The sequence below is a fragment of the Musca domestica genome, unplaced genomic scaffold (assembly GCF_030504385.1).
Source record: "Musca domestica strain aabys unplaced genomic scaffold, Musca_domestica.polishedcontigs.V.1.1 3, whole genome shotgun sequence".
NCBI lineage: Eukaryota > Metazoa > Arthropoda > Insecta > Diptera > Muscidae > Musca > Musca domestica.
Genome location: NW_026712299.1, coordinates 4,438,819 through 4,454,323, shown reverse-complemented (window position 1 = coordinate 4,454,323; position 15,505 = coordinate 4,438,819). Strand labels below are relative to the sequence as shown.

At 34.8% G+C, this 15,505-nt stretch overlaps 1 protein-coding gene across 4 annotated transcripts in view; it reads right to left on the bottom strand.

The window, feature by feature from the left end:
- Positions 1-201: 201 nt before the first annotated feature.
- The window catches only part of LOC101896300 (phosphatidylinositol 3-kinase regulatory subunit gamma), a 46,524-nt gene continuing 31,220 nt past the window's right edge, over positions 202-15,505 (bottom strand). For all 4 annotated transcript variants that reach the window (XM_005187772.4, XM_005187773.4, XM_011295973.3 and 1 more), the window contains exon 4: positions 202-2,062. In XM_005187772.4, the coding sequence (XP_005187829.1) occupies positions 1,300-2,062 (763 nt within the window). In that variant the 3' untranslated portion in view covers positions 202-1,299. The remainder of the gene's footprint in view (positions 2,063-15,505) is intronic.

Sequence of the window (15,505 nt, the reverse complement as noted above, 5' to 3'; positions counted from 1 at the left end):
CCTTTAGTTTTTTACTTTTTTTTTCTTACAAAAAATTACAAAAAAATTATATGTACTATGTATATAAAAAAAATAATAATAATAAAATGTAAATCTATAATCATAATCATATTTAAAGTTTCTTTTTTTGATAAGGACAACGAAAAGGATTAAGGAAAAAAAAGGAACAGGAAAACACATTTTGGGAAGCTCTTTTTTGGGGGGGGGGACAAACAAAATTATTGTTAGTCGTATTGTAAGAATTAGGAGGGTGGAGAAGGGGTTGTTGTTTTGACATATACGAAAATATTACACAAACAAATATTAAACATAATTAATGGTAATTGTAATAATATTATTATTTTTATATATCATTATCATTATAATCATGGTCACTTAATATATCACGCAAAATGCTAAGATCTTATATTTCTTTCATTTCTTTTTCTTCTTTTTCTTTTAAGTTAAATTGTATTCTTGTTGCTTTAAACTTAAACATTATCATCACTTTTTGTTTTTCATTTTTAAGTTTTTTTTCGACAATTGTTGTTGTTGAAGGTGGAGGAGAAGTAGTACAACACAAATTGGAACAGCGAGTTGTTCGGCAATAAATCAAATTTTTTGCTTGAGGGGGGAGAGAGAGATTTTGTTTTTTTTTTCTTATTTTGTAGACAATGTTACTTAACAAGGTATGGGGGAGGGGGGTTCTTTTCATTCATTCTTATCATCTAAAAAGTTAATTTTTCTTTTTTCTTTCTTTAAAGTAGTTAAAGGAGGATCATTTTTTTTCTTGACTTGCTCCTAAAAAAAAAGAGTTATAAACAAGAGTACAAATACAAAAGTAGTGTGTGTTTGTGTATGTGTGTTTGTGCAAAACAAAAAACAGAATTGTACAAAAATCAACAGCCAGCTGTAGGTAGCACTAGACCTGTAGTGGAGGTTCTATCTCAAAGCACCACTTTTCATCAAATCAAACTTTTCTTCTTTCCTTTCTATCATTTCTATATACATTTCTATTTCCGTATGTATGTACTGCTTCTTATATATATGTATAAGTATGTATGTATTTATGTAGTTGTATCTATGTATCAAAAAAACAAACAAAATGTTGGAATTCCATTTTAGTAACCAACAGTAGTTAAGAGAAATTCCTTTGATTCCATCATTGCAAGACATCATGGTGGAGTGATGATGAGTGTTGCAGCCTCCTGGCTGCTTACCCATTATTTAACAAAAGTCCTGGACAGGAGAGGATAATGATGGTGGCAGGGGCGCCATGCCGCCAACATCTTTTCATTACAGACTCTACCAAAAATGAAACTATAGATTACCGCCGCCTGGATAACTTCCGGCACCGCCTTCACCATTACCACCACCACTACCACCGCCAATGCCCCCACTACTGCTGCCATAGGAATGTGCCTGAGGTGGTGTTGCTGCTGTTGGTGGCGTCTGACTAGCTGCCATATCATTCATGTGCATTATTGCTGCTGCTCCACTGACCGCAATCGGCGCCGAGGCATTACCCCCCAGCAGCGATGGTGGCTGTTGTTGTTGTTGCTGTGGCGGCAATATCATATTCTCCTGCATTTGCTGCTCCATCTCCTGTTGCTGCCTCTCCATTTCCATTTGTTCCTTCAGCTGCTGCGTTATCAGTTCTTTATTCTGATGCCAATAGATCACCGGTATACTGAGCGTGGTCGTCAGCGTATCATTGTGTTCCTCCAGCGAATTGTTGGCATAATGATCCACCAGATCCCTCAGCGACTGATAGATGTTGTAGGGTGCCGCAAAACCATACCCGCTATCGGTTTTATATATAATACAATGATTGATATAATTTTTACACACTATCGACAGGGCGTAATGACCGGCGGAACGGGCACGTATCAAAAATGTGCCCGTCGGTGCACCGCGCAGCAAATCTTCGGCACCCTGACGTGTTATATCCTTGAGGAACCACATCGATTCATCGTTGTGCGGTTGATTCGATTCGATTTCGTAACGCTCTTGCCATGCCTCGAAGCCCATTTCGATTAGCTGTTTGATATCCTCTTCCGAGATGCCAAACTCCTTGAGACGTCTGAAATGAGAGGAAAAGGAAGAGGGAAATTAGTATCGCTGTTGTAATTTACTCTAAAAGTGGAAAACAAGGCTCCAAAATAAATCAAGAACCAACAAACAAGGATTATGAAGAGCTTCAAATTACAAGGACTCTAAAAGTGGAAAGACAAGCATAAAAAAATTAAGAACCAACAAACAAAGATTTTGAAAAGCTTCAAAGATTGTCAGAGCAAAGCCAAGAAACAATGATTTTGAAGAGCTTCAAATTACAAGGACTCTAAAAGTGCAAAAACAAGGATTAAAAAAATGAAGGACTAACAAATAAGTGGAAAAAAAAGCGGAAAAACAAGGATTAAAAAAATTAAGAACCAACAAAGAAAGACTTTTAAAAGCTTCAATGATTGTCAGAGCAAAACCTGGGAAGTATTTAAAAGGTTTTTTACAAGGACTCTAAAAGTGGAAAATCAAGGATTTTTTTACAACAAAAATTCAAGGACCAACAAAAAAGGATTTTGTAGAACTTCAAAGATTAGCAGAGCAAAAACAGGAGGGGTTTTAAATATTTTTTTAAGGACAATACACGTCGATATTTAGGAGAATTTTTTTAAGGAACACAAGACCAAAGGGCAAACCTTTTTAGGACTATTTTTAAAGGACCAAAAAATCAAAAAGTTTGGATTTTTTTTAAAGTACCTAAACGTGAATTTTATGATTTTTTTTCAAGTACCAACAGACCAAGAAAAGTGAATTTTCAAAGAATATTTTTCAAGGATGGATTGTAGACTATTTGAAAAATCAAGGACCAATAGATATTCGTAGATTTTTATCAAGAACCACAACCAAAAAACAAAAAAAATCACCACCCATCTGAACAAAATAAATTGAAATTTTTGGAAATATTTCTCAAGGGCTATCAGAACTTTTTGAAGCAGAGTTTGCAAGCACTACCAGAATTTGCATTATTTGAAGAAGATCTTCAAGGACTTCCTAATTTATTTTTAAGATTTCTTCCGAGAATCGTACAGTTATTTTGTAATGGGACTATCGGTGGCATGTTTTGAAGGTTATTATTCAAGGACCATCTAAAAAAAGTGGATTTTTTGAAAAAGATATTTAAAGGACAAGGTAAATTGTGTTTTTTATTAATAAATTTTTTTAAGAATATTTTTCAAGGACCATTTTAATCAAAAAGGATTTTTTCTGAACATTTTTTTTTGGAATTTTTATCAAGGACCACAGACCAAAAAAAGAATACTTTTTTACAGACCCATCTAATCAAAATAAATTGACATTTTTCGAAATATTTCTCAGGGGGTAACAGAATTTATTGAAGCAGAGTTTTCAGGCACTTTTTCAAGGACTTCCCAAACCATTTTATAATAAGGACTATCTGAACGTGAAATTTTTTCTTGAATATTATTCAAGGACCATCTGAAATAAATAAAGTGGACGCTTTTATGAAAAGATTTCAAAATATTTCTTAAGGGCTATCTGAACTTTTTGAAGCAGAGTTTTCAAGCACTGTCAGAACTCGAATTCTTGAAGAAGATTTAGCAATTGTTATTTTCAAGGACTATCAGGAAGTGGAATTATAGAAAATTATTCAAGGACCCTATAAAATAAATAAAGTGAATTTTTTGAAGAAGATTTTTCAAGGTCCATCCGGACAAGGTAAATTGATTTTATTTTTATTGGTTTTTTTTAAGAATATCTTTCAAGGACCATTTGAATCAAAAAAGATTTTTTTCAAAGACTTTTTTCAAAGACTATTTGAACTTGGATTTTCTTTTCCAAGATTTATTTAAGAACCATCTGCACCGAATCATTTGAAAATATTTTAAGGATCATCTGAACAAAATTATTTAGAAATATGTTTGACAGCAATTATTAAAACGACGATTTGTCAAAGAATAGTTCTCAAATAAAGTGAGCTTTTTTAAAAAAATATTTTTAAAAAGCCATCAGGACCAATAATCGTGCATTGTTTTAAGAATATTTATTAAGGACGTTTTGAAAATATTTTTTTTTTAAATCTTTAAAAATTTTTTTCACCGGCCATCGAAGTTTTTTTGAGGGTATTTCTCAAGGAGCATCAGAGCAACAATATTTTCAGAGTTTAGGATATCGTAAATATTTTAGGAGCATTTTTTCAAAGGTCTTTTCAAAAATATTTTTAAACTATTTTTTTATTTTTGTTTTAAATTTCTGAGCAAAAGGTGCCTAATCGAAATAATGTTTTTGAGCCTTAGGTCTCTTTGGACCAAATCCTTTTTACGACATTTGAAGTCGATCCAGGGGAGAAGCTACATCATTTGATACGGCCAATCTAGGAGTGTCCGTCCGGCCGACTAACTCTTGAAGGGAGAATCCGATTTGGACTAAACTTGGTACATTTTAGTATTATTATTAAAAATAGAGCTATGGAGTTCGGAGATGGGCAATATCGACTCACTCTTTCTGGTATCTCCCCCACAAGAGGTCGAAATTTTTACAGCACAGAAAGAGTAATGATGATCCGTTTTTGCTTCAACTTCGCAAATCCTAATATTTCCATCAATGCTAGGTCAGGTGCGAAGATGGACAATATCAGTCCACTTCATCAAATACCTCCCCCCAAAGTGAAAAAATTTTGAATAATTATAAGAAAAATGTGATGTAAAAGTCTGATTGTCTTCAAATTACACACATCACAATACTTTTATTAACCCATGCATCATTGTATTGCGATTTAATTTAATTTTCAATTTTTATTTTAAAATTTCTTACCAATTGATTAGAAAAATGTATCTTAATTTTCTATTCAATTTTGAATTTTGATCAGGTGTTTTACCAAATGTGTTGCATATTAATAAATATATATATATATATATATATATATATATATATATATATATATAAATAGTATTATAATATTATACAGTGACAAACAAAATTTAACAAAGAAAATGTCTGGGTTTCAAAGTTCTAATGTGACTCATTAGTCAATGGAATAATTTTCTAATACCATTGTAATGTAAAATGCGCATGCAGGCCCACGTCTTCGTATAGCCCCCATATACCCGTACCTCCCTATATTCGATATTTTGATAATTTTAGCGACATTATTTTCCGGAATTGTTTCAAAGTTCGTATCCGAAGTACATTATGGGTACTACAGTCCATGACAGAAAATTGTGTTTGCAGGTCCACGTCTTCGTATAGACCCCATATAAAGGCACCTCCCGATATTCTGTATTTTAATGATTTTAGCGACATTATTAACGGAAAATGTTTAAAAATTTGTATTTGAAGTTTGTAATGGATGCTACAGCCTAGGACAGAAAATTGTTTGTGCAGGTCCAGGTCTTCGCATAGCCCCCATATATGGATACCTCCCTATATTCGGTATTTTGATGATTTTAGCGACATTATGCACCGGAATTGTTTCAAATTTCGTATATAAAGTTTGTTGTGGGTACTACAGTCCATGACAGAAAATTGCGTATGAAGGCCCACGTCTCCGTATAGCTCCCATACAACCGTACCTCCCTATATTCGGTATTATGATGAATTTAGCGACATTATTTACCGGAATTGTTACAAATTTGTTATTTGAAGTTCGTAATGGGAACTACCGCCGGTGACAGAGAATTATCTGTAAAGGTCCACGACTTCGTATAACCCCCATATAACTGTATCCGCTATATTCGATATTTGGATGATTTTAGCGACATTATTCATCGGAATTGTTTTAAATTTCGTATTTGAAGTTCCTAATGGGTACTACAGTCCATGACAAAAAATTGCGTATGCAGGTCCAAGTCTTCATATAGCTCCCATACAACCGTACCCCTCGATATTCGGTATTTTCATGATTTTAGCGTTATTATTAAAAGGAATTATGTCTAATTTTGTATTTAAAGTTCGTAATGGGAACTACAGCCTGGACAGAGAATGGTCTGTGAAGGTACACGTCTTCGTATAGCCCCCATATAACTGTACCCCCCGATATAGTACTTTGTTGATTGTAGCGACATTATTTACCGGAATTCTTTCCAATTTGGTATTTGAAGTTCGTAATATATACTACAGTCTAAGACAGAAATTTGTCTGTGCAGGTCCACGTCTTCGTATAGCCCACATATAACGGTAAATCCCGATATTCGGTATTTTCATGATTTTAGCTACATTATTCACCTATGACAAAAATTGTCTATGCAAGTCCACATCTTCGTATAGTCCCCAATAAGATTTTAAAGTAATTTTTAACGGATTTTTTTTTTTGAAAATTTCCAAATTTTTCAAAGTTCGGCTCGGCCGATTTTACTGTTTTTACTTGTTTATTTTTGTTTTTTTTTTTTTTTTTTGATTTCAATTGCAATACGTTGCACTAATCCTCTGAAAAAGTTCCAATTCCATTTGTTTTGTTTGTCACTGTTCATTTCTAATATCTTAATGAGATTGACAATGCTTTGAGAAATAATGACCTTGCACATGTATTACCCGTTCAATGAACTTATTATTATCAATCCCCTTATAATATTCGAATGCATACATACACATTATATTCGACGAATTATAGTGAATTCCCAGAATTTGGCCCCCCACCAGAAACAAAGAAGCTTTTACCGAAATTAGAAATGAAATAGCAACAACAACAAGAACAAAAACGACAACATCTAAAAGATACGATGAAATAACCTTCGAAATTTGTGCATACAAATGCATGCCTACTTGCGGCGTGGATGATATAAAAATTATTACGATTATAAATACAGCGATTTCAAAACGCCAGCCTGCCCGCATGCCTAGCCTGCCTATAGATTAGACACACCCGATTTAATTAGGAAATGATATATAGAAGATCACATGGATGATCCCAGAGTACCATTTCTCGGAAATCATTTTTAAAATGTTGCATTTTTTCGCCCTCTCATCTCCTCGGCGCAATCGTCACCCAGCCAACCCACCCACATGGCTCCTCCACCAAGTAGCCTGTGTAATTATTTTGAAATTATCGACGACAATTTAGTTGAGTGTAATTTTATTCATTTATTCCAAATCGGGATGTCAAAGCACAGCGATAATTTTAAATTATTAGATATTGTGAAGATGATATCGACGTCATATCGCCACTGCCACTGCTGCCGTGTCTTTTTGGTGGCTGGCTGGCTGACTGACTGGCTACACGTTTAAATATATTATAAATTAGATAATTGTTATATTTATTATGAGGAGGGAATACAAATAAAGCAAAGCAACCAACCAACCATCCGAAAAACGAATAATTAACCGGTTTTTTTTCTTCTTTTTCGTTTCAATGGACTTGATTCTAGATTTGCTTTCTCCCGAACACAACACAAATTTCAGTCAACACTTAACACAGTAGCTGTTACCATTTATCTTAAACGACAGACACGTTTGTATTGTTTGATCAATATACATATGTAAATGTACGCGGAGACATACAGACATACATATAACACAACATGTGGAGAAATGCACATCCATGGAAGATGAAAAGAAAATGTGTAGAATTTTTTCAAGAGATTTTTGATAGGGGTTTATTGAGAACTTCAAAAAAATAAAAGATAAGTACATTAATTGAATTTCGAGGAAATTTTCGCTCCTGAAACTGATAATTTACACAAAATTTTTATAGATCTATTTTTAATACATATACTTGAAGTATTTCTAAAAATAAAATCCTAAAAGAAAATTATCAACAAAATTTAAAAATAATATTTCAACCAAATTTTCGGAGAATTATGAAAAATTAAATTTCGAGGAAATTTTCGCTCCTGAAACTGATAATTTACACAAAATTTTTATAGATCTATTTTTTAAAAATTCTAAAACTTGAGGTATTTCCAAAAATAAAATCCTAAAAGACAATTATCAAAAAATTAAAAAAAAAATATTTTTCGACGAAAATTTCAGACAATTTCTAAACAGATTTTTTTTCAAATATTTCTCAGAATTTGTTAAGGGTTTATTGAGACATTAATTAAAAAAAAAACAAGTAAAAAAGCAGTAAGTTCGGCCGTGCCGAACTTTTAGTACCCTCCACCATTTGGTACAAATTTGGCAATTTCCAAAAAAAAAATCCGTTAAAAATTCTGTAAAAATTATAAAAATACCGAATGCTTATACGACGACGTGGACCTGCATAGGCAAGTTTTGTCATAAGTTATTACAATATTTAAATGCGAAACTTGAAGAAAAATCTGTTTATAATGTTGCTAAATTCATCAAAATACCGAATATAGGGGGTACCGTCATATGGGGGCTGTACGAAGACCTGGACCTGCACACACAATTTTCTGGCATGGGCTGAAGTATCTATTACGAACTTCAAATAACAAATTTGAAACGATTCCGTTAAATAATGTCGCTAAAATCATCAAAATACCGAATATCGGGGGGTACGGTATATGGGGGCTATACGAAGACGTGGACCTACATTGCCCATTTTCTGTTTTATGCAGCAGTATCTATTACGAACTTCAAATACCAAATTTGAAACGATTCCGTTGAATAATGCCGCTAAAATCATCAAAATACCGAATATCGGGGGGTACCGTTATATGGGGGCTATATGAAGACGTGGACCTGCACAGATAATTTTCTGTCTTAGGCTGTAGTATCTATTACGAACTTTTAAATGCCAAATTTGAAACAATTCCGGTGAATAATGTCGTTAAAATCATCAAAATACCGAATATCGGGAGGTACCGTTATATGGGGGCTATATGATAACTTGGACCTACATGGCCTATTTACGAACTTAACCTGCCTATTGGCAAAATATACATATGTGCAAAATTTTAGCCTTCTATCTTAATTTTTTCGAAAGATAGCGTGATTAGAACAGACAGAAAGACGGACATGGCTAAATCGTCTTAGAATTTTACGCTGATCAAGAATATATATACTTTGTTGGGTCTGACATGAGTATTTCGAGGAGTTATAAACCGAATGACAAAATTAATATACCCTCCATAGTATGGTGGAGGGTATAAAAACAAGTTAAATAGAACCAGTTGCCGACAGATTTATACTCACAGCCTTGAATTAAGATTATTCTAACTGTTGACCCTTTATGGGAGAGGTTCCGAAGCAGTTGGCCAATATTCCAATCCAATTCGTATCTGACCTAAGACTGATATAAATATTACAAGGTGCCATATTTGGACTATATCGTCTATTTCTTATACTTAATATGAGATATGTGCAAGTTTTTGGAAAATTGTATACGAAATCATAAATTCCGATTGATTACATATTCATATCAGATTTTTGGCTAAGGGTAATACAGGGTGAGATAAATTTAATTTTGCGTTTGCAAAAAAATTTTGGATATTTATTTCGCGTTTTATGAGCGTTTTGTTTTTTTTTTTAATTTTAAACCCTTTGTGGGAAAAGTACCAGAAAGAGTGCGCCAATATATCCCATTTTCCCAGCAGATATTCTGTTAATAAAAATAATGACATGTGTGAAATTTGAAGGGAATCGGATGCCTTTTTTCGGATGATCGCTTTGGTTATTCAATTTTTTGACCCATTGAAGGGGAGGTACCAGAATAAATGGTCAAATCTCCACCATCTTTATAACAGATCTTGCATTGATAAATGTTCTGAGATTTGCCAAGTCTGGAATGGAATCAGATGTTAATTTTCCGTTTTATGAGCTTCATAAATATTCAAAATTGTTCACCTTTGTGGAGGAGGTACCAGAAGGTGTGGACGGACATAGCCCATCTTCACAAGAGATCGTGTGTTAGTAGAAATAATGAGATGTGGGAAATATAAAGAGAACCTGATGCTTATTTCGATTTTTATGACCTTCTTGGATATTCAAAATGTTTACCCTTTTTATGGAAGGTACCAGAAGGAATAGCAAGATCTCTACCGTTTTTCTAACAGATCCTTTGGAAATGTTCAGATGTGCCAAGCCTAAATGGAATCGGATATAATTTCGCGTTTTATGAGCTTAATGAATATTCATAATTTCGACCTTTTGTGGCGGAGGTACCAGAAGGAGTGGACCGATATATTCCATCTTCACAGCAGATCTTGTGTTAGTAGACATAAAGTAATGTGTGAAATAAGAAGAGAACCGGATTCTTATTTTGGACTTTATTAACGTTTTGGTTATTCTAAACTTTGAATATTTGGGGGGAGGCACCAGAAGAAATAGTCAAATCTCCACCATCTTTATAACAGATCTTGCATTGGTAAATGTTCTGAGATTTGCCAAGTGTGAATGGAATTAGATGTTAATTTTCCGTTTTATGAGCTTCAAAGATATTCAAAATTTTGACCGTTTCCACCGGGGAGACACCAGAAGGAGTGGACCGATATATCCCATCTTCACAACAGATCTTTTGTTAGTGAAAATAATGGGATGTGTGGAATATAAAGAGAACCTGAGACTTATTTCGCGTTTTATGACCTTCATGGATATTCAAAATTTTGACCCTTTGTGAGGGAGGTACCAGAAGGAATGGTCCGATCTCTACCATTTTTAAAACAGATCTTGTGTTGATAGAGATATTCAGATGTGCCAGGTCTAAATGGAATCGGATGTTAATTTCGCGTTTTATGAGCCTAATAGATATTCCAAATTGCTGCGTTTTGTGGGGGAGGTACCAGAAGGAGTGGACCGATATATTCCATCTTAACACCAGATCTTGGGTTAATAAAAATATTGGGATGTGTAAAATTTGAAGACAATCGGACTTTAAATTTACATTTTATAAGAGTTGCAATTATTCAAAATTTTGACCCTTTGTGGAGGAGGTACCAGAAGGAGTGGACCGATATTGTCCATTTTCGCACTTGACCTAAAACAGACGCAAATATTAGGATTTGCAAAGTTCGAGCAAAATCGGATCATCCTTTCTCTTTCTGTGCAGTAAAATATATTTTTTGAAAATTTCGACGTTGTGTGGGAGAGGTACCAGAAGAAGTGGACCGATATATTCCACCTTCACACCAGACCTTGGGTTAATAAAAACATTGTGCTATGTGTAATTTGAAGACAATCGGACTCTTGTATCACATTTTATAAGAGTTAAAATTATTCAAAGTGTTGACCCTTTGTGGGGGAGGTACTTGATGGTGTGAACCGAAATTGTCCATTTTTGCACCTGACGTAGAACTGATGCAAATATTAGGATTTGCAAGTTTCGAGTAAAATCGGGTTATCATATCTCTTTCTGTGCAGAAAGTATATTTTTTGAAAATTTCGACGTTTTGTGGGAGAGGTACCAGGAGAAGTGGACCGATATATTCCATCTTAGCACCAGATCTTGGGTTAATAAAAATATTGGGATTTGTGAAATTTGAAGACAATCGGACTCTTACGTCACATTTTATAAGAGTTGTAATTATTCAAAATTTTGACCCTTTGTGGGGGAGCTACTTGATGGAGTGGACCGATATTGTCCGTTTTCGCACCTGACGTAGAACTGATGCAAATATTAGGATTTGCCAAGGTCAAGCAAGATCGGATCATCCTTCCTATTTCTGTGCAGAATTTTTTTTTTTGAAAATTTCGACCTTCTGTGGGAGACGTACCAGAAGTAGTGGACCGATATTGTCCATCTTCGAACTCGATCTAAGGTTGACAAAAATATTACGATGTACCCAGTTTGGATCAAATCGGATACTCCATTCGAGAGTTATCGTGCGCACCAGCCAGTCAGCCGGACGGACGGAAATCGCTAGATCGACTCCAAATGTTCTAAAACGGATTTAGTCCAAAGAGACCTAGGGTCAAAAACCGTTATTTCGACTAGGCACGTTTTGACCTATAAAATTGTATATACCCTCTGTAGCCATAGGCGTAAGGGTATAAAAATGTTGACATTATGTGGGTGAGGTACCCGAAGCAGTGAACGATTATTGCCCATTTCCGAACTCGATCTAAATTTGACAAAAATATTACGATGTACCAAGTTTGAACCAAATCCGATACTCCCTTCGAGAGTTATCGTGCGCATTAGCCAGACAGACGGACGGATGGACATCGCTAGATCGACTCCAAATGTCCGGAAACGGATTTGGTCCAAAAAGGCCTTGGGTTTAAAAATGTTATTTCGACGAGGCACGTTTTAGCCGTATCAAATGATATATAACCTCTGTAGCTGAAAAAAATTGTAAAAAATATTCTTCAAAACTTGTCGCTTTAAAAAAAAATTTTTCTTGAACATCCAGCAGATCAGTTTCAAAAATATGGCTGAGGTTATAAAAAATAAAAAAAAAAAATAAATAAATAAATAAAAAAATTGTGTAAAAATATTCTTCAAAACTTGTCGCTTAAAATAATTTATTTAAAAATACATGCGTAAGTTTCAGTTTCAAAAATATCTTTAAAAAAATATTCCAAGCCTTATGATGAAATCTCCAAATCAATTGTGAAATTCTGATGCAATTTCATTACTTACGAAATTCGAAATTAGTAGGAGAAAGGAATTTCTTGCGCCCGTTGATTAAATGATGTCTTCTGTGAAGAGCAGACTATTCGACTACAATGGACTTGCAACTCTGCCAAATGTACAGCCCACAAACGTCAAGTAGTTGAAATTGTAGTAATCATCATCCAACCAAAAACCGACCGACCGACCGACCGACCAGCCGGCAAACCGAAACCGTGCGAATGGCCGTGTCAACAAGCAACAATTTCCGATTTTCCACCACTCCACAAAATAATGTCAAACGACTTTAAATAGATGACAGCAGTCCGCCTTAGAAAAGGAGGTGAGGTGAGGGGGGATCTTATAGAAAAGCGTGACTAGTTTTTTTTTGCTTTGTTTCGAGAATTAACTTAATCGAATCGATCACACGATGCGAATTACACCATATGTTTGAAATGCTAAAATAGGATGGAAGGAAGGACGGAGCCGGTGTGGTGCGGTTTGAGATTATTTTAAAATAAACGAAGAAATAAATCATCACACATCATTGCTGGCAACATCACCACCAGATGACCAAAAAAAGAACATTTCCTTTTTTTTAATTTTTTTTGATATCTCACTTTTTAACACAAATCGGAGGCAAGAGAGAGAGAGAGAGGAGTTTGTAATCCGGAAAAATCGTAACAAATGAATCAGAACACCCAGCTACTAGCTGCCTGGCAAACACTACCAAATGGCTTGGCAACAAATCTTAAACTATTCGCGTTTGTAATGCGAGCGATCAAACGCTTCTACCGACTAACCGACCAACTTAGAACAAAAGAAAAAATGGCACGGAAAAGCGGGAAAGAATCGGAGGTATGACAATTATTATCCAACTACAACAACAACAATAATTATTGTATGAAAATGCAACAGCAACAGCAGCAACAACAACTACCAGCTGCTGACGACCAATTGTCTAGGTATTGCAGTTTTGTTGTAGCCGCTGTTGTTAATCTGTCATTCGTTTGAGCGATCGCACGTTGTTACATAGACATCACGACATCATTTCATCGGCAGCAATTAAAGAAAAACTAATACAAAGTGTGTGTATTAACACCCACCCCGTTATTTATAGATATATTAAGAAGTCACTATTCCAAGACCATCTTCGGGAATATAAAAAAAAATCTAGAATTTTTTTTAAAATGACAAGGACCCCTTGTTAGGTTTTTGTGTTAGGATTTTTTTAAGAAAATTTCCCCAATATTAAATGTGGATTTGTACACCCTCAGCCATATGGCTGGAGAGGATATATATCATTTTATACGGCCAAGACTTGCCTCATCGTTTCAGGACATTTGGAGTCAATCTAGCGATGTTCGTACGTCCGTCTGCCTGGCAAGTGCGCACGATAACTATCGAAGGAAGTATCCGAATTTGGTGCAAACTGAGTACATCGTAATATTATTGTCAAACTTAGATCGAGTTCGGAAATGGACAATATCGGTCCACACAAAAGGTTGAAATTTCAAAAAAAAATACTTTCTGCACAGAAAGAGAAATGATAATCCGATTTTGCTCCAACCTTGGGAATTCTAATATTTGCATCAGTTTTACGTCAGGTGCGAAAATGGACAGTATCAGTCCACTCCATCAAGTACCTCCCCCACTAAGGATCAAAATTTTGAATAAATATAACTTTTATAAAATTTGATGTAAATGTCCGACTGCCTTCAAATTACACTTAGCACAATGTTTTTATTAACCCAAGGTCTGGTGTGAAAATGGAATATATCGGTCCATTCCTTCTGGTACCTCCCACACAAAAGGGCCAACATTTTTAATATCCGTGAAGCTCATAGAACGCGAAATTAACATCCGATTCCATTCAGACTTCCCACATTTCAATATATCCATCAAGACAAGATTTAATATAAATATGGTAGAGAGAGGTCTCGAGGAGTACTTCCATTTGTGCCTCGACACCGCTTCATTTTTAGTTTCTGTTCTGTGGACGCTTTTATCTGCAATTTCCCTAAAATTGAGCGATAATTCTTCAGAAAATGCAAAAAATTTCTAAGTCTGAAATTCTTTTTGACTATAAGGTCCACAGATTCGGAAAGTACTCCTCGAGATCTTTCATTTGTGCCCAGCCACGACACCGCTTAATTTTTAAATATTTGATTCTCGGTTTAAATGTAGAGTTAATTAGGTTTTTATTTAGCGATTTCATTTTAAATTTGAAATTTGTACGGAAAACTATGAAATTTGATGAAAACTAATATAATTTAATTTACCTTTAATTTTCTCTGGTTTACTACTCCCTCTCTCTCTTTCTCTCTCTCTCTCTCTTTATTAACCCTTTGCGAACCGGAGATAAAATCACCTTGGTTTGTGTCTTTGCTAATTAAATTTAAATTTATCTTGACGGACATAATAAGAATCCGGTTCTCTTCTTATTTCACAAATTCCTTTATTTCTACTAACACAAGATCTGCTGTGAAGATAGAATATATCGGTCCACTCCTTCTGGTACCTCCCCCACAAAAGGTCGACATTTTGAATATCTATGTATATATATATCAACACAAGATCTTTTATAATGATGGGATGGATCGGACCTTTTCTTCTGTTGGGTTCAAAAATTTAAAAAACAAAACACTCAAAGAGAGGGAAATAAGCATCCAACTCTCATCAAATTCCACACATACAGGGTGAGATGAAAAAACTGCAACCAACTTCAGACTGCTGTGATTTGTAAGCCACTCGTCCGACAGCTGTTAAAATTGTTCCAGTGACAGCTCATTATATTGTTTACATGCGTACAAAAGCATTTTGGTGAGAATTTTCCGGGAAAAAAAGTTATTCGTGAGGGAATTCAAGGGTGATGGTGTGATTTCTTTATATTTGACTGGAAAACAACAAGTGGCTATCGTTAGAGCACTCTAGCATTTAAATGTGAATAAATCTTTTGTGTCTCATACCATCGCTGGTACTGGTAGCGTAGCTCGACCCGTCAAGGAACTGGACGGAAGAAAATCAACAACATCAGCGGAAACGGTTCCAAAAAGTAAAGAA